Source organism: Hydra vulgaris, chromosome 11, assembly GCF_038396675.1.
Source record: "Hydra vulgaris chromosome 11, alternate assembly HydraT2T_AEP".
Classification (NCBI taxonomy): Eukaryota; Metazoa; Cnidaria; class Hydrozoa; order Anthoathecata; family Hydridae; genus Hydra; species Hydra vulgaris.
This window is the reverse complement of record NC_088930.1, coordinates 50,747,707-50,768,836: the sequence shown is the minus strand read 5'-3', so window position 1 is coordinate 50,768,836 and position 21,130 is coordinate 50,747,707. Positions and strand designations below refer to the sequence as shown.

At 29.1% G+C, this 21,130-nt stretch overlaps 1 protein-coding gene across 1 annotated transcript in view; it reads left to right on the top strand.

Moving 5' to 3' along the window:
- LOC100202425 (solute carrier family 35 member F6) overlaps nucleotides 1-21,130 on the top strand; it is a 36,146-nt gene that overhangs the window by 13,487 nt on the left and 1,529 nt on the right. Inside the window, exons 4-10 of the mRNA XM_065809112.1 lie at nucleotides 6,039-6,103; nucleotides 6,761-6,840; nucleotides 7,160-7,219; nucleotides 9,679-9,754; nucleotides 10,276-10,370; nucleotides 10,508-10,552; nucleotides 11,550-11,664. Of these exons, the coding sequence (XP_065665184.1) occupies nucleotides 6,039-6,103; nucleotides 6,761-6,840; nucleotides 7,160-7,219; nucleotides 9,679-9,754; nucleotides 10,276-10,370; nucleotides 10,508-10,552; nucleotides 11,550-11,664 (536 nt within the window). The remainder of the gene's footprint in view (nucleotides 1-6,038; nucleotides 6,104-6,760; nucleotides 6,841-7,159; nucleotides 7,220-9,678; nucleotides 9,755-10,275; nucleotides 10,371-10,507; nucleotides 10,553-11,549; nucleotides 11,665-21,130) is intronic.

Genomic DNA, 21,130 nt, shown 5'->3' with positions numbered 1-21,130 from the left:
AAGTATCTCACTAGATTTTCAAATAACAGTTATATTCAACCCAAAAGTTATTTTGCGGCGATCGAATTTTCAATTTCTACTAGACGGCCAAAATGGAAATATTAACTAATGAACTTAAAACAATTTCTACGCTTAATGAGTTTAAGAATAAATTGAAGCAAAAACTACTGATGAACGACATAGCGCTCAGCTTTTTCTGAAGTTTTAATGATTGCTATTGTTAACCTTACCCAACAATTAGAGGTTTGTCATTATGGGCTTGACGATCTTAGAAAAGGATTGTGCCATTTGTTATTGCTTAAATTCGTATTTTTTTAAATATATATATATATATATATATATATATATATATATATATATATATATATATATATATATATATATATAATTATGGTTTATAAGAATCATTCACATATTTCAAGGAATATGCTGGTATAAAAGGAAAGATTCAGGATTATGCATATTTGCTTGCATGCTTTTAAGTAATATAGTTTCTTTGTACTTTTTTTCTTTTTTTTTTTTAATTTTTCTTAACCAATACAAAAACAAAAAGTTTACCGATGATTTTTATTTTATTAAGTCTTTAGAAAAGCGTTTTATAATATATAGTGTTACGTTTTTTAATTTTTGTTGTTTTAAATTTTCGGTATAGACTAAGGGGCTTGGTGATAAGACCAATTATGTCTTCTTCTTACCCCTGTTATTTGTATTTGTGTTATGGTTTACAACTTTAATAAATTTATATGGCAAAAAAAAAAAAAAATTAGTTCCTTAAAGGTGATAGCAAACAACATTTTTGCTTGAAGAGCAAAATTTTATGCATGATTGCCCACTTTTTGAATTGTGTTTTCTCAAGAAATTTATTAGATATTGAGCTGAAATTTTCAAAACATGCTTTTCTCATATATATGTACAAAATCAATAGGTTTCAGCAGAATCTGAGATGGTTCATAAGGCATGCAAAAAAAAAAAGACCCACCAGACAAATTTGCAACTTCTGTTTGTGACATTTTTTGTTCATGTGATTTAAACAATTGCTCCTACTCTATGATGCATATTGCAATCTTGTAACATTAATTTTGCAACTTTCTAATAATTAAAGTAATATGTTAAATAATGATCAAAGTGCATGCTGGTAAAATTTATATTTTCAGAGAATGTTTATTTATTTAGTTACTAAACATCTCTTTGTTTTGTGTGCAATTTAGTTTCAAACATAATTTATTCATAGATGTCTTGATGCATATCTACCTTTCTTTGTTTTTAAAATATATTTTAATTTTTATATATTATTTCAAAATAATAGGTGTCAAGATTTGGTTAGCAAACTGTAAAAAAGATTTGTTTTGCAAATTATAGCACATTATGACTTCAGCAGACCTAAAAAAATTATGATTTTTTTAAAATAAATTTCTTTTATATGATTTTTTTCTAACTTTGCGTTTATTAACTTCAACAGAAATAATCTATTATATTTGATAAATATAAAGTTATACAAAATATTAAATTAATTTTTTTCACCCTAAGCATGCTTATAAGTAGCATTAAAAAGACAAGTTTCCAAAAGAACTTTAGTTGTATCTTTGCAACTTAATAGCTGTGTTTAAATCACTTTTGTATTTATATTGCTTGATCTTTGTAAGAAGTTGTACAAGAGGAAAAACTATTTAAATTTTGAATGAGTTTAGTGCTATTGTAATCAATTAGGTAAATTGCTTTTAAAATTTATTTTTCCCAAAAAGATTAAATAAATGTGTACAATAAACATGTAAGGTAGTAAATATATGTAAGTTATGTAAGATGGTAAACATATTATTTTTTTTATGTATTGTATTATATTTACATTATAATTAAAAAAAGAAAACAATATGTACATTAAAAAAAATTACAATAATACATACTATAATAGTACATATATTGAACCAACATTGTACCTATATGCGTACAGCACTGTAATTTAATACCAGTTTTGTTAGCATTAATTTTTATGATATGTTATCTTATTAAAAGATTCAGATTTTTCTTTTGTAACTTATTAAATAATTAAAACAAGTTTTAATTATTTAATAAGGACAGCACTCTTTTTCTTATTCTTTAACTTCAGGGGTTCCTCAAGGTTCTATCCTTGGCCCTATACTCTTTTTAATTTACATTAACGATCTTCCAGATATTCTCACATCTAAGGTGGCATTGTTTGCTGATGATACTACCATTTACTCTTGTCGAGATAAGAAACTAACACTCTCTGATTGCTTGGAGGGGGTATGTGAGCTTGAAAAGGATCTCCTACTGCTACAGCATGGGACTCACAGTGGCTGGTGAACTTCAACACAGATAAAACTCAATTTTTTTTAGCCAATTGTTATCGCAATAATTTAGATCTCCCTATATTTATGAACGGTGATGTACTCGATGAGTCATCTACTCTTCATCTTCTAGGACTAACTCTTACTTCCAATCTTTCTTGGAAACCATATATCAAATCAGTTGCAAAATTAGCATCTGCTAAGGTTGCATCTCTTTATCAAGCTCGACACTTTCTTACTTCGGATTCTATTCTCTATAATACTGTTGCCTTATCTGGGGCGGATCTTCTAATGATGCCCTTTTTCTTTTAGACAAGGTGCAAAAACGCATTGTAAACATAGTTGGACCTGCTCTTGCAGCCAACCTCTAACCATTATCACATCATCGTAGTGTTGCTTCTCTTTCTCTTTTCTACAAATACTATAATGGGCACTGCTCTAAAGAGCCAGCGTCTCTTGTGCCATCTACTTAAATTCATCCTTTTTAACTTCCAACTTTTATTAGTGGTTGCTTGCTGCCTTGTTGGAAGCAAAGATGTTTTAAAAGCAAACTAAAAAAAAAACAAGTTTTTAAATAGTTTTTTAAAACAATATATTCTAACTTTTTTATTTAAAATACTTAGAGTTTTATTTATTTTTTATTTTCAAATATATTCTTATTTTTGTTTATATTTTAAAGTTCAATATTTATTATTAAACAAATTTTAAACTTATTGTGTTTTAAAATGCGTAAAATAAGTTTGTTATGTCCTAAAATGTTGTTGTCAATAAAAAAAGACTTAATTGACCTGGTAGCTTGCAAAAAAGGCTACTTTGACAAGCTTAGTTTGGCATTCATATGTGCACGTATATATTGGCTTAGTTGGTAGTGGCATAATTTGCATCCAGACTTGTAAATCAGTTTATGTGTGCCTAAAAAAGCCTTTGCACCTTTACACCTAGTCTGCTGTGCAGGCCTACTGTGCAGAGCTACTGCGCAGGGTTACTGTGCAGCACTACCGTGCAAGGCTACTGTGCAGGGCTTTACTTTATGCAAGATTTTTTTTTATCTGACTTTTTAATATTTTTATTACTTATCCTTTATATAAAAAGTTTTTTCAATAGAAATGTTTCATATTTTTCTGTGGGTTTTCATTACTCAGTCTAGTTCAAGCACCGCAGATTACTTACATCAAATATAGCAACAAAAAAAAGAAAGCCTTTATACCTTGTCCGCTGTGCAGGGCTAGTGTGCAGGGCTTTACTTAATACTCATCTGAACACAAAAAATTAAAATAACAGATATAATAATACTTAATAATTTAAATAAAATTTGTTTATTGTAAATAGATATAAAAAAGGTAGTTATATCATTTTTTGGAAGAACAAAAAATATAAAACATTAATACAGACAATTCTTTTTCAAGACATTTTTTGACAATATTTAATATCTAATCTTTCATTACAAAATCATAGAGTGTCCTCATTACAAAGTTTACACTTCAAATCATTGCAAATAATAGAGTATCCTTATTACAAAGTTTGCACTTCAATTCATTGCAAGTGATTGGGTCAGATGATATTCACTTTTCATTAATGGTAACTTGACAGATTAAGAGTTTTTCTTAAAAGTCATGTACTTATGGAATTTATTATTTTGTTATTGCCTCCTTAATGGCTCATTAAAATTTCCAAACCACTTTCCTAATTATTTAATATAAGGTCCCATGAATGAGCAGTTAGTTTGTGCAGCTATGGTGTGAAACATGGTTTAGGTAAATTTCTTTTTACAACATAAGAAAACTCTCTAACTAGTAATAAATAGCTTTTATATTGGTTGAAAAAACTTTTCCTTTTGAAGACAATACTCAAAGAATTACTGAAAGAATCAATCTGAACCTTTAAGATGTTGCATGATATTGAATAATTGTGTTATAATTAAATCTCTGTTTTATTTCTTGTAAAGTAATACTCTAGTTACCCATTTTTGAGTAATATTGGTATTGTCTCATTTTGCACTTGTTTCTTTAAATATTTATGTTTGTAAAAATTTTGTTGGTTTCGTAATCTATTTGAAGCCCCAGTAGTGGGATTCAGGCCAATCAAAAGTGCCAGCTTGCACATATACAAATACCTTTATGAAATTATAGAGGTAACCTTAACATATGCTAACTTTGCAACAGAGGTTAACAAGAGGTGAGTAGCAAAAAATAATCAGAATAAGTGTAAAGAAGAGGGATCAGGTAGAGGGTTGCCGTTCATCAGTAGGGACCTAGGGCACAACTTTGTTATACCCCAGAAAGTACTGGAAATGAAGAAGAGTATTGGCTTTCGAAAATGACTTTAATACTGTGTTTAAAAAAAAATTATCTAATAATCTTATAAACTTTCCCAGATAAGCATATGAAGCAAGTTTATGGCAAAGACCTACATGCCAGACTTAATCAAAAGCCTTTGATATGTCAAGAACAATAAACCCTACAATCCTACATCTAATGCACAATAAAACCTTTCTGTTGTATTGATCGTCAGAGAACATATTATCAGACTCAAAATGAGATATTTGAAATTTTTTAATTAAAGACTTGAAAACTTTGCTAATAATAAGGAGAAGGACAACAGTTATAGGGGTCAGGGTGTTTTTTTAAAATTGGATTGAGATGTTATTTTCCAGCAGACAGGTAAAAAAAGTTTAGTCAAGCACTGTTAAGTAGTTTTGAGAGTATTAAAGAGAGTTCTGGAGAACATTTTTGAAAAACTATGAATGGAATGTTGTCTGGATCACAAGTAGCTGAAGAATTTGAGAAAGAATTAACTTAAGCATCAAAAGCATCTATGATTTGGATGTCTAACAATAGATTTACCTGTTTCTCTGGAATGGCAGAGAGAGTATGGTCATTAGATTCAAGAATTAAATTAGAGAAAAAGTTGTTTGCAAATAATTCTGCCTTGTTATTGGGTAATAAGATCTGACCCATATATTAGAGATGGAATGTTAGACTTACATTTGGTAATGACACTGTTGAAGGTTTGCCAAGTCTCTAGAACTTAACTTCTGAGATAAATTACAAGATTTAATGAGAATGTTGGAATTATTATTTTCAGACAGCATATTTTTACATTGAATTCTTGAAATAATAAAAAGATGTTTGCTTTCAAGAGAATTGTGCTTGTGAAAAAAGATGAAATAAACAACTAGAATTTACTTAATAAATAAAAAAGAAAGTTAAATAGGTTACAAATTGATTTAAGGAGAATATGTAGGAGGTATAATTATCAGCAGAGAAATGAAAGACATCAGCCCAATGGCCGTTGCTAAAAAAAATCATGAAATGAATCCCAGTCAGCTTTAAGTTTATAAGTAAGTTGTGTGATGAGTCTTATGAATTAGATAAATAAATGGCTTATTTATCTAATTCATAAAAAAGTAAAAAATAAAAAAAAAAAGATAAAAAAAAAGCTTATTTAAACTAACTAAGCTTTTTTTTCACCATTCAAAACACCTCAAAAATTTCCCATTTCCCATTGACTTTTTTAACTGTTGCTAATATTATTTTTAAATCTCAATAAAGCAGTACATATAGTTTAAATGTAAAATTTCCTTTTATTCTATTGATTTTATTTGAAACTTTCAAAAATCTTGTAACATAAAATACCTATTAAAAAATATGCATTAAATTGCAAATATTTGTAGATTAAATTTTATCCAAAATTAATTAAAATGGTTACATATAATATTTTATCTGCTTTCAGAATTGTTCAAAATTTGATATTTATTCTTCCGACAGCCTGTGATCTTATTGGAACTACTCTATCAGGTATCACATGTTTTTTATTCAATTATAGTTGTTAAAACTAATCAGTAATATGTACTTGATGCTAAAATTATAGAAAACGTTTGAAATAACAAATTCAATTAAATTGATTGTTAAATAAATTTTGTGGTCTATAATATGATCCTCCCTTAACATTGTTTGTAGAAACTCTTATTAACTTATTTTCAACTTCAAAAAAGCTCAAAAAGTTGTAAACTACATTTGAATGCTTTGTAAACAAATTGTGCTAAACTTAGACTTTTCTACAAACCCCGACCTTAAGTAAATAAGTAATAAAATTAATAAACTATGATAACTTTTTTTTTATGAGCTATAAATAGTTTTGGGAAAAAAGGTTTTTTCCCAAAACTATTACAGTATTACTTTCTGATATGTATTACAGTATTACTTTCTGATATGTAGCTGGCATTATTTATTAGCCACAACACCTTTGGACTAAGATCCCAGAGCTGCATCAATATAAAGATTGTAAGATATATATATATATATATCGGAAAAGTATTTGACTTCAACTCATAGATGTCAACCTGACAAGGAAACAGCTAAAAACTAATTTTATAATGAAACACTGCATAAGTGTTTAAACCCAATATACTAAGTTTTAAGATCTTCTTTGCAAATAAAAGTTGTTTTATTTAGGTATCGGATTGCTTTATGTTGATGCATCAGTTTGGCAAATGCTTCGTGGATCTATCATAGTTTTTACTGGAGTATTTTCTGTGAGTGTATACTATTTCTTATGGTTATAGACACGCTGTCAGTAATCACTGTATTAAGCATAAAGTATAATGGGTTGTTGATGCCACAGTTTTAAATTGCAGACACCACAGTTGTACATTATGTACAATTTAACTAAACAAGTGTACTTTAAGCTCATTTCCCTTTTTAATAAATCAATGTTAAATCGGTTTCATAGTTTGAAGAATAGAATATTTCTGAGGAATATATATTATTAAATAATTTATTAGGATTAGGTAAAATTTTTATTAAGAAGAATTTAAATGTATTAGATTTAAGCTTTTATTATTCTGTTTGTAGAAATTTTTTTTAAAGCGCAAACTGAAAGCATCTCATTGGTTTGGTATTGCTGTTACAACGGTAAGTTAATTTTAACAGTATGTTAACTTTATACTTTAGTATAATACTTAATAATATTTCGTCAGCCAAGAACCAAGTATGTCCATTTTTATGTTTCCGAGAAAATCAAGTTTTAAAATTTTATTTGTGAAGACTTTCTGCCAGAATGTCTGACTAATTTTTAAAATATTTTAATAAGTTGTATTATTCTTGAGATTAGATATATTAGGCACATACCCCATTGGTTGTTTAATATTTATTGATAATAAACAGAAAAAACACGAAATGTGGACATACAGCCTCTTGGTTCTCAGCTGACGATGTGTACTTTTTAATTTTTAAATTTACCATAAATAAAGAAAAAAATATAAAAAACTATACCTATCATATCAAAATTTTGCAAAAAATATTTAAATTTTATTATCTATATACTTATATTCCTATGTTAACATACCCAAAATGAAGGAAAAACTTGCTCTTTCATCTTCCACAAAAAGACTTATAATAAGAATATTAGAAATTATGGTCAAAAAAAAATTTAGGAGTATTTCTTTACTTTTTTTATATACTTAAACTAAATCCTTTCATTCTTCTGGTCTGTACTTTTAAAGGTCTATAATCTTAGTAACTGTTGTTTAAAGATCTGTAATATTAAGACCTATTGTCATATGTCAAGTTTCTCAACAAAGAATTCTAGTTGCATGATATTGTACTTTTTAAGTTAGAAGAAAATAAAACTTACTTTAAAGACTGTTTTATTATTCACTTCCAACAAGACTGCAAACAACCACTATTAAAGTTGGAAGTTACTGGAAGAGAAAAGATAAAGTTTATAGTGCAAGATAACAGTTAACAGACAACTTAAAAGATTGCATATTATATGAATCAGGACAACAAGATGAAGGGAGCGAATTCCAAAGAACTGATGTTCAAGGAAAAAAACTAGACGAATAAGAATTTTTGGAGTACTCAGGAACAGTCACAGTAAAAGGATGAGACTCAGTTGAATGACAAGTAACACAAGAATGAGTTTTGTGAGTTTTGGTAGATGGAGTACGCTAGCTCTTTAGAGCAGTGCCCATTATAGTGTTTATAGAAAAGAGCAAGAGAAGCAACATTATGACGGTGTGATAATGGTTGGAGGTTGGTTGCAAGAGCATACCAACTATGTCTACATTTTTGCACCTTGTCTAAAAGAAAAAGGAAATCATTTGATCCGCTCCAGATATGACAACTGTATTCCATACAAGGACGGGTGTGAGATTTATGGAGATATATGATTTATAGAGATATATATATTTGATATATGGTTTCCAAGAAAGATGGGAAGTAAGAGTTAATCCTAGAAGACAAAGGGTAGATGACTCATCGAGTACATTACCTTTCATAAATATAGGAAGATCTAGATTAATACAATAACGATTGGCTGAAAAAAATTGAGTTTTATCTGAGTTAAAGTTCACCTGCCACTGAGAGCCCCATGATGTAGCAGAATTAAGATGCTTTTCAAGCTCAAATGCCCTCTCCAAGCAATCAGAGATTGTTGGCTTCTTATCAAGACAAGAATAAATGGTAGTATCATCAGTGAACATGGTTAACTAAAATGTGAGAATTACTGGGAGATCGTTAATGTAAATTTAAAAAAGAATAGGGCCATAGAAAGCGGAACCCCTGAAGTTACAGAATATATATAAATCCATATTGATAATCAGAAAATAAGTTATTAGATTCAAGACGAGAGATAATGTGTTTGTTAATTGAAGACTCAAAAACCTTGCTTATGATAGGAAGAAGACTAATGAGACAGTACTTAGAAGAGTCAGTTTGCTCTCCAGAATTTTTGAAAATAGGAATAACAGATGCCGCTTTCCAGCAGGCTGGAAAACAAGACTCTGATAAGCACTTGTTAATTATTTTTTAAAGTAGCTCTAGAGAACACTTCTGCAACTTAATTTGCATTTAACTTTATCAAACTATATTTTGCATAATACAATTGGATAATATTTATTGCATAAATTATCAAAATATGTATCGCATAAATTATGTGTTTTTGATTACCGGAGTCATTGGTGTTTTTCCTCCTTTTTGGTTTTAGGTTAAAATGGGCAAAATGAATTACTTTTTGTAAAAATGTAAAAATGGGATGCAAAAAATTAAAAGTTTTGGTGTTACAAAAACAAAAAGCAAAACTTTTAGTTTTTATTTTTAATTTTTAATTTTTAATTTTGAAATTTAAAAATCTGTATATGATTGTGACATAACTAAAACTTGCAATAAATTACAAAAAAAAACTTTTTGGCAAATTGATCGTAAGTAATAATGAAAATACAAAAAGTGTTTGTTTTGCAAACAAAAAGTTATACATTATTATATTAAACAATAAAAAATACAGTGAACAAATAAAAAAATTTGGTCATATTTTTTTTTAAATGAGTTATTACTTATGTTTGACTCAGGTCAGTTTTTAATTTTTTTTTTAGTTAGGTCTGTTGTTGGTCGGATTAGCAAGTATATTAAAACCTCGTCATTCTGAATCTCAGTGGCATACAATATTAGGTAAATGTTTATGAACTATTAAAATTTTCTTCCTGTTTACACACCTTTTCTATAGGGTTTGGGTTAGAGTTAGGCTATTTTAGGATATAAAAAAAAGTATTTTGTAACAATCCAGAAGTAATAGTAAAAATACAAACTTCTGTAACTACTATTATTTCAGAGCATAAAGTTTAAAGTTCATTCTTTAACACCCGTTAAATGTTTATCCAGTCTAGCTTTAAAAGCTGCCTTTGCAGACCACCACTTTTTCTGGTAATGCATTCCAATGAGGTATTATTCTGTAAGAAAATTATGTTTCTGATTTGTTTTTGCGAATTCTCTTTCAAATTTCAGTGAATGACCTCTTAGATTTTTTGAAAGAAGTTTTACAAAACTCTTTGCACCACAATATTTTGTCAACCCCAGTTGTTATTTTGTAAAACTCAATAAGATCATCTCTTATATGTTTCTCTTATACATCTCGCTTTTACATCAAACATTCAAACCTTCGTTTACTTGAAATTCGAGTTAATTTTTTTTAGGAATTACATTAATTATTATCAGCCAAATTGTTGGTGCAACACAAATGGTTTTAGAAGAAACATTTCTCAAAGGAAAAGGTTTTGAACCATTTCATGTAAGTCGTTTTAAAACTAGCAAATGCATGTTTATTTATTTATGTAAGTTTTAATATTTTTATGGATTGAATGAGTTAGGGAATAATTTATTTTAATAGTAAATAATTTATTATAATTTATGTGGTTTATGTGATAGGTTGTTGGAATGGAAGGACTCTTTGGTTGTTTTATCATGAGTGCTGTAAGCTTTTTTTTATACCTTTTTTTAAAAAAAAATCAATTTTGGTATGACACCATTTGTCATTTTATGTTTTTTAAATGATGTTTTAATTTTTTTTATTATTATTATCGTTATTATTTTATCCTTATTATGTTATTATTTTTTATGAATTAAATAGAATAAAGTTTATAGAAATAATACTTCGACTATTTTTGTCATATTTGTTACATTATTTGTTGCGTTATTTTTTATCAAATTTGTTGCATTATAGTTATTATACACTTTTAAAACTCAAATATTTTTTTGTTTGGAGTGTTGAATTTTCTTTGTTTGGAGCTTGAAAAATGATTTTTCTCATATAACCTCATATAACAATTATTATTTAGTCATATTAAATAAAATTTTTTTTAGCTGTGATTATAAGAGATTTTCTATTCTGTATACTGAATTTTTTAATCTGAATACAGAATTTTCTATTCTGTATACTTAGTAAATTTTTAAAGAAAAATCTTCTCTATAAAGTGAAATTTCAGACTCCTCGTTATTCCTAAATGTCATTTTGAAAAAGACTCTTTTTCTTCCTTGCTTCTTTTTCTAATCTTCTTCCTTCTTTCTCCATCCTCTTTCTATCCTTCTCTATTGTCTCTATGTCCTCACTAAAAGTACAAAAATTTTAATATAGAATAACTTCACAAGCTAAAAAATTCATGCGTAAATACGATGTTTTCATTGTGTTTAACCTGTTTCACACATACACAAGCGGAATAAAATTTTTTATAATGTTTGTATTCATGATTAATAGAAATGGGAACTAATCAAGAACTAATAGAACTAAATTTAACAAATTTATAAAAGAGTAAAGCTAACATTTATAATTTAAAATAAAGTTAAAAATTATAATTCAGAAAACTGAAACAAAAATGTCTATTCCAGAATTTATTTTTATTTGTAAAATTTTAGTTTACTTAAGTTTAACTCTTATTTTTGTGTTATTATAACTTAAAATTTTTCTTAACAGGTTGTTCTTCCTGTACTCCAACATATTCCTGGATCTCAGCCCGGTAACAGTTATGAAAACAGTCTTGATGCTTTGGTTATGATAAAGAATAACAAATTACTTATTATTTTCTCTGGTCAGTTTTTTGTAATTAATTACTTATTATTTTCTCTGGTTAGTTTTTTGTAATTAATATGACATTGGCTATTAAAATTTTTATCGATTGTCAGTTATTTATAAATTTATGTATAAATGTTTTTAAAATTAAAGATAAAAAAAACGTATTTAAATTTAAATCAATAAGATAGTTTTTGTATGTAAAAATAAGCGAGTTAAAGTTGTTAACTTTCTTATTGCCTTGTTCAGTCAGAGTTTTTTGTTGAATAAGGAAAAAGTTTTTACCACTATTTTCACTTAAAACTTAAAACTCCTTGACTTAAAAGCCTGGAAAAGTTAATACTCCTTGACTTAAAAGCCTGGAAAAGTTAAAACTCCTTGACTTAAAAGCCTGGAAAAGTTAAAACTCCTTGACTTAAAAGCCTGGAAAAGTTAATACTCCTTGACTTAAAAGCCTGGAAAAGTTAATACTCCTTGACTTAAAAGCCTGGAAAAGTTTCAAAATTGAGTTTATCATATGAGTTATAACATTAGTATGAATCTCCTCAGGTTTGTCAAGGTTTTTCATGGAATCATCGTTTTTTTCAAAATTTTATTTAGGTAATTTACTCTTTAAAGTTGATTAAGCCTTTATTAACTCAAGAAGCACATGTTTCAACTCTCTAAATGTAGATCATTAGACACTTAGAAAAAAGTAATTAGGAGAGTTGTGCTCAGAAATCTTTTTTGCACAATCTGTGAGCAAGAGTTGCTTTTGATATCAGTTTTTGCTATTTTTTGAATCGAAAAATTTTAAATTTCTGAAAAGTTTAAATTTCCAGAGGTAACTTAGGAGCATCATAGTTCCATATTTCTCCATTCTTCACTCACAGAATTACATTTTAATGCTTTTGTTCTTTAAACAAATGTTTTATTGGATTCAACAATGTAAGCCTAATTTTGAGAAAAACTAAATATATTTCCTAGCATAAATAACAATTTGCTTATTGTGATTTCCTTTACTGTAGTTTTTTTGCATCAGATCAATAACTTTTTTTGCTTGAAACTTTATTTTTGCTTTTGCTTGAATTTTTAACTTTATGACATTCAAACTCAACTTAATTTATGTAATTTTTAACTAAACTTCTTTTAGTATTAAGCAATATAAATTTTCCCAACACTAAAATAAAAACCAAATAACACTTAACTAAAATAAATCTTTTAGTTAAATGTTATTTTAAATGTCTTTGATTGTGATATTCACATAAAGTTTTTTAATAAAGTATAGAAATAATTTAATAATAGAACAATTTAATAATAGAATAATTTAATAATAGAATAATTTAATTATTTAATAGATCAATTTTTAAGATATATTAAAGCATAAACAAAAATAAATAAAAGTTGAAATGTTATATTACTTAAAATACATTAAATACATTTGTTAAAAAGTTTTAAGTAACCATGAGCGATTCATCTCGTTCTCGTTTCTCGTGAGAAATGGGACTTCTTGTGAGAAACGAGAAATAGAAAATTCTCATGAGAAGTAGAACGAGACTTAAATATTATATTATTTTCCAAATTAAAAATTATTATAATTTACAAAATGCTTAATAATTTGTTTTTTTAGTTAATTAATATTTTGACCCCGTGATTTTAATAAATCTAATTAAAAATTTAATTTGTTTTTGACAAAAACAAATTAAATTTTTAATTAAATTTTTAATTAGATTTTAAATATTTTTAATTAGATTTTAAATACAAAAACTTTTTGTATAAAATGGTGCACTTTCGACTTAATTTCATTAGTTTACCAGTGGAATTCAACTTGACACATATTGTTCATATTGAAAAGAAATATTCTTGCCTCATTTCAACGATCAAAAATGTCACCAAGAAAAAACAAAATCTGGAGATATTTTCAAAAAACAAGTGGCAGTGCTGAATGCAAGGCGTGCAAAAAGTCTTTGAAAACAAAAGATGGAAACACAAGCGGACTTCATCGTTACCTCGAAAAAAAACACAGCCAAGATTACGTTGAGTATTCTGAAAAAACTGACGACTCTCTTCTTCCTCCTCCTAAGAAGAAACTACAAACCATGCTCGAAATGCTTGAAACAAAGTCCAAATATGACAAAGACAATTCCATTTAAAAACAGTTTGACTCTGCAATGCTGGATTACTTTTGCACTGATCTGGCATCCTTTTCAGCAGTCGAAGGAAGAGGTTTCAAGAAAATGTTTGACATTGCAAACCCTAAACTGAGCCTTCATCACAGAACAACATATTCAAGAAAGCTTTCAATTCGGTCAAGAGAAGTTCAAGCTGGAATGAAGAGCATAATAACGGAGATTACGTTAAATCCAAAAAGTGCTGCATTTACTTCTGACCTTTGGACTTCTAGAGCTCAGGACAGCTACATCTCTTGGACTTTTCAAGCTATTGACGAAAATTGGAGACTACATCACTGGACACCCCATGTCCAACAGTTCCCAGGCAGACACACAGGTACCTTAATTGAAGGAAAGCTGGATTCTTTCTTAGAAGAACTAAGTTTGCCTGCTGATTTGCCAATGTACTGCGTGAACGACCAGGCAAGAAACATGAAACTTGCAGTCAAATTGTCAAAGCACCTTGACCAATACTTGTGCAACAATCATATTTTGCAATGTGCAGTTCGAGACTCATTTGGAATGACTGCTGGAATGGATGATGCGCTGCAAACATGCCAAGATTTGGCTTCTTTAACTCACCAGTCAACAGTTGCAGCTGAGTTGCTTGAATCAGAATCAGACGAATCAATTTTAGACAGTTACGCCAATCTGTTGACACAAGATTGAATAGTGAACTGGATTGCATGGCTTCTGTCCTACATCTAAAGAGTGCAATTATTAGCTTATGTGCAAATGAAGATATTTTTTCTTCAAAGACCATCAGTGCATCACAGTGGAAATCAATTGAGGGAGCAGTAGAAATTTTTGCACCACTTAAAGAAGCTACAGAAACGTGGTCGGCTGAGTCTATTTCAACAATTAACACTGTCGCCAATTCTCTTTATTTAATCCATGACAAAATTGATCAATTTATTGAGACGGATGGAAAAAATGGCTATGGTGTCTTGTATGCAAAAAACTTGAAAAGCTGCATTGAGAAAAGATTTCCTCTTTGTCACATTAGAAACTTATTGAGTGCTGCAGCAAACTTCTTAAATCCTGCTTTAAAGGGACTTCACTTAAAGCTCTTCAAAAAATTTCAAACAACAAAAGAATGGTTAGCCTCACAGGTTAAGGATAATGTTGAGTGCCAACCTGTTGCCAGAGTCCTTTCAGCAGATTTGTCCCCTAATTCAAAACTGAAGCGCAAGTTAAACGTCAAACCTGAAACACAAGAGCCAACATCTGAACTGAATCCTATTTTGAGCGAAATGTGCCAGTATGAATATCTCCCAAAAAAGACTTTCCGATTCTTGATTGGTGGAAATTGCATTCAAATACATTACCAGAACTCTCTTCATTAGCTAAACAAATTTTAGCTATTCCAGCAAGTTCAACTAAATCAGAGAAAGTTTTTAGCTCAGATGGAAATGTCGTCCGATCATCCAGACACAACTTACACCCAGAAAAAGTAGAACAAATCATCTTAATCAGAGAAAACATTGTCTTGTTGGAAAAGTTTGGCAAAAAAATTCTAAATTAATATTTGAAAAAATTGTTTACATTTGACAAATGTCATTTGTGTCTATTTGTCAAAACCATGTTTACATTTTTTTTTTTTTTACTTGGATTTTAATAAATTTGTTTTCAAAAATTGTTAAATTTCTCGTCTCGTCTTGTTCTTGGTCTCACGAGAAGTGCTAACTTCTCGTCTAAGTCTCGTCTAAGTCTCGTCTCAGTTTGAAAAAACCTAGTCTCGCTTATGGTTAATTTTAGGCTTTTCCTAAACATGATATATAGTTATCTGGTAAATACTTTTAAATGACACACTGTAATACCAAGTCACAAGTTTTATAAAAAAAAAATGAAAAATAAAAGCTCAAAAAATAAATGCTGTCCAGAAATCAGTCTAGAAGTACAAAAATCCTAAAAAGCATAAACTTTGAGTGACTGAAGCTGTTAAAGCTATCATGGCCACATGAATTTTTTTTCACTAGATAATAGCTGTTTTATCTTCCATTAAAAAATAAAATTGAATGTGGTTGCATTGGCATCTTAGAAAATAAGCAGTGAGAAACAGGCTTTTAAAAAAACGGTTCCAACTTTAGACCACTATAAATACTGAAGCCAAAAGATTTGAAAAAGATATTAACTTGAAATATGTTTGAAAAATGTAAACAGCTATATGAAAAGAAAATTTACATACAAATTTACAAAAAATTACCATCTTTTTCTCTAAAAAAATCAATTTTAATTGTTTTTGATTGCTTTCAAAGAATATTTCCTATGTATTTTTTTACTACATGATATTGAGGAAATTATTTAATAAATTAATTCCCTTAATTTATAATTCTTGGCATTATTTTATAGGTTAAACTCCAAAAACCCTGGTATTTACTTTGACAAACATTAATGATATCCAATTTAATATATTTCTGATTGCCTTTAAAACTTCAAAAAAAAAAAAAGAGCTTCAAAACTTTCCTTTTTTAGCAAATAATTATTGGTAAGAAATAATTTAGAATTCAATTATTTTAATTTTTTTATACTATGTTTTAATAATAGTTTTCGAAAGAATGGATTCCATTTATGATTGTTTTATTTAATTTTTAGTTTTAGAGCCTTATATAATGAATTATGAAGAATTCACTTTAAATCAACAAAGCGGTTGCAATCTATAGATAGTATAGATGGTAACTGAATGTAATCGATGGGTTATTCACTAATGAACAATTGGATGGAGATGTGTCAAAGCACTTTTTAGATTTAAAACTGGATGTAGCATCATGAATGAATGGATCATGAATGGAATGAGCAAAAACTAATCAACATTTTATGTTTCAATAAAGATGAAAAGTTATGCACATATCACAGATTCACCTATGGTATTAAATGAAAAGTGTCTAAAAAGTGTGGACATCCTAACCTGTTAAAACTAATAAATGCACCAACTACATCATAAGTTCCCATAACAATGTTAACATCAATATTTACCATAAACAACATATTTTCTATTGGCACTGTTATGTGTACATTGTATGCGTACAACATTGTATGCGTACAACAATGTTGTACGCATACAATGCCTCAGAATGAAAAAACAAACATTAATGCTTATGTGTAAACATAATTTCTGTAGTGATTAAGTAATAAACATCTCCTCAGAGTCGCATCTATTGATTGGCGTTTCGATGAGGATCAGCACTAATAGTTAGTTTATCCCGTCATTGCCACTTATGCTTTACCTGGCAAGTTATGCCTAATCCATACTGCAGTAAAAAAGGACTCACTACAAATAGCCCAACCATACCCAAACTTGTAAAATACTAATATTTTTGATGATATGATATAAAAAGTGTAGATCTACTGTACAATATAAATAAAAATAACTAAATAAATCACATACTATACCACCAGCAGAAAACACTAAGCACAATAAATTAAAATTCTGATAAAAACACTAGAACAAAACTAATGCAACTAAAGTATGCAAACAGAAAATACTAATAAATTTCCCCCTAAGACCATTTAAACCAAATAGGCACTTACAGCATATATAAACCAAAAACAATCAAATGGCAATATACCCTATTAAAAACCCTTTTAAAATTAAATAAAACACAAAAGAGTCTTCAAAAAACTTGAACGCTGTCATAGATACTTCATTCGAATTTTGTTAACCAATCTAAAGTGTAAAAAAATGAACAACCAGCACAACTTAAAATCATCACTAAAAATCAAGTAATATATGATAGTAGAAAAAAAAAATATTGCCTGCAAAAATGTAAAGATTTAAACATGTAGTGAAGGATATAAGAAGTTCTCTGAATAATAATACAAGACGAAAATTGTGCATATGAAAATTAAAAGAATGTAAGATAATAAGCATAAAAGTTTCTTGATAATAATATCAAATATAAATAATATGAAAATTAATAATATGAAAATTTATTTAGAGAAGAGTTTTAAACAGAACTATGATTTTTATTACAACATTAGATTATGGTAAAAATATTGACAAAAGCAATAAAGATTATGAAAATAAGTACGTAATGGTATTACAAGACCAGGTGAATGTTGTAATATAACATGTTATAACATTATTTAAAGTATAAATAGTTATTTGACAACGACAGAGAACTCTCTTATTTTTAGATATGCCTGTTTTATTATTATCACTGAATTTTTCTATTATCAGTGCATTTATTTATTCAGATGCATTTTATTATCGATGAGCTAGCTGCGTATAAGATAGACAGTTGGGTGGTTGTGTTAAGTGTAGCGCGTAAAAGATAGACAGTTGGGTGGCTATGTTGAGTATACTGTGTATAAGAGAGACAGTTGGGTGGCTGTGCAACATAATAGCGTTTTGTTCCCTGAAAATTTTTTTATTTGTTTCTTTTGGAATACTGCGTTTACTGCATATAATGATTGGGAAAGAATTGTGCGTCTATAAGTGAAACACTGTTTTTAATTTAATAATTTGTTTAACATTTCAGATTGATGAGAATAAGTTTTTCACGCTTTGAATATGTGAAGCATGAAAAAAACTGTTTTAAATGGCTGCAGAAAAAATTCTTAATTATAAAGAAAAGGAAATTTTATGTAAAATTTGGGAAACAATTAGTTTAAAAAATATTAAAGAATAGTAACTATACAAAAAGTTCAAAAATAGTCTAATTTAGTTACAAAAATAATATTGAAGTTTATATAGTTTCTAAATCCTAAAAAGTTTTAGAAACTGAAAAACGTGGGACAAAGTTTTTTCAGTAAAAGACCAAATAACGTTATATAACATAATTCAAAAGTAAGATATTTTTCTCAAAGTGAAAGAACTTAAATAAAGCTTATATATATATATATATATATATATATATATATATATATATATATATATATATATATATATATATATATATATATATATATATATATATATATATATATATATATATATATATATGAGATTTCATGACCTGAGAATAGGGGGTTTTGGCGTTAGACAAAACTTTTTTACAATTGTTTGTAGCAGTAATAAACAGACGTCTGTTTTCTGGAGAATTGTTTTGCTGATAAATATGGAAGTAACGGTTTCGACTGGCAATCGCAGCAGCACAATGTGAGGAAAACCATGGTGGAGAGTGAGGCTTGACCTGGAATCGTCAAGAGGGAACAAAAGATTCAATGCCAGCCTAAATCCTCAAAGTTATGTAAGAAGCACATTTGTCGACAGGAAGACAAAAGATTTCTACCCAAGGGCCATCACGAAAAGAATCCCAGTCAGCTTTACTGTAGTTTTAAGAGGTTTGATAATAGGGGGATTCAGGTGATGAAGAAGAATGAGATATTAGTTTTAAAGAGATCAAACTGTGATCAGAAGCACCTAAGGGTGAATGTGGAGAAACTGAGCACTGACTAGGATCAGAAGCAGAAAGTCGAGTATAGTAGATAAGTCGAGTAGAGAAGGTAAATGATTCGGGTTGTCAGGAAAGCGAGTTGGAAAGTTGACTATTTGAGTTAGGGATTGAGAATGGCAAAAGTTGTGGGCTTTAATGCCTGCCGAATTGCTGACACTAGAGCCAAGCCATTCAGAGTGGTGAGCATTTAAGTCACCGACAACAACTATATTAGCTGATGGATAAAGAGAGAGGGCTTGGTCAATATGATCAAAAATAACATCAAAAAGAGTGCAGTCTTGAGATAAAGGAGAGCGATATAGAACAAAGAGAAAGGCAATAAAGTGTAGTGGTGCTAAACGAAAGCACATGAAAGAATAGTCTGTGGATTCAAATCTAGTTTCACGACAAATGGGTGAATTCTTACGAATGTAAATGCCCAGGCCAAGCATGTAACTATTGGAGTCTTTGCGAATTAAAGGAAGATAACCATCAACACTAAGATCACAAGATGAGACAACTGAACTCAAATTAGTCTCACAAAGAGCAAGTAGGTCTAGTGAACTTTGCAAGAGATAAGACTCAACAGAAGAAAAGTTACTTAGAAGACCACGAATATTAGTGAATGATAGAGAACTTGGTGATGATGATGGTTTTTTGTGTTTTATAGTTTTTATGACTTTATTCATTTTTAAACTAGATTGAAGAACTTGACTCAAAGCATAGATAGTACTCAGAACATTATTTAATAGCCCAAGCAATTGCCTCATTACTACTAAAAAACCCTACGCTGTAACAAAGGGCTCCAAATGTGGCCTCTGCAATGCACACCAAAAGTACAAACAGGGACACCATCCATGCGCAACATGGCGCTGTTAATACTTTGATATTTTTCAGCTGTTGATGGAATCAGCCTCTCTGAGAGCTACCACAGAGTTCGGGAGACCTGACTACCAGCCGGCCTCAGAACCATAAAACTGAGTTTTAGAGCTGTACCCTCATTAGGAGATAATAGAATGAGTTGCCTAGTCATAAAAACAGAGACACAAGCAAAACCCATGCATTGAGTCAAGAAGATCCAGCATTCAACATCCTAAACTGGAAACAATGTATTAAAAATACATCTGCGCCAGCCTAATAAATGAAGAAGGGGTGCGAGGCTGGTCAACAGATAGAATCTGTTTACCCCTTAAGTCTTTGCCTAGGAGGCCTTCTACAAGACAGTAGCCGGGTGCATTTAATATCTGCCCAAGATGAGTATTTTTATTGAGACACCATCTCTAGCCTTTACTCAACCAAGAGCCCCAAGGCAGGGGGTGTTGGCATCTTCTAGCCTTTGCCTAAAAAGGTGTATCCTACAAGGCAGCAGGACATGAAGCAGATTGTACTGTGTTACATGTTACTAGTAGCAGGATAACCTGATCTGACTCAAAATGACTGCTTGCATATGACTAAGCTATTATAATATAGATTAAGTGTCACGTTAATCAAGTTTCAAGTTTTGTTTAAAACAGGATTGTATAATTTTTTCTTTTTTCTTCATACTTAAAGCTTTTATCTGCTTTTGATTTCAGTTACAATAATTTATTGATTCACTGTCATGGATAATTTAAGGGGTATCCTTTGATAATTTTGGTTGTCATAAAATACAATGTTTTGTCAAATTTATTTAAAACATCAGTTTTACGATTTTTTTCGATTTACAGAAACTTAAACCATTTAATGCTTATTTTCTTTATTTAAAATTATTTTTGTTTTATAATAAATTAATAACATTAATCTTTTTTTTTACTTCTAATATGCTTTGTACAGTTTTATTTTGAAATGTGCAGGTAGAGACACTAAACGCGTTTTTTAAAATGAAACTGCAACATTAAATCTGCCTGTACCGGGTATCTGCCAGATCAGGAAAAACAGGGGAAAGTCAGGGAATTCAGATATCTGCAAAAAAATTAGG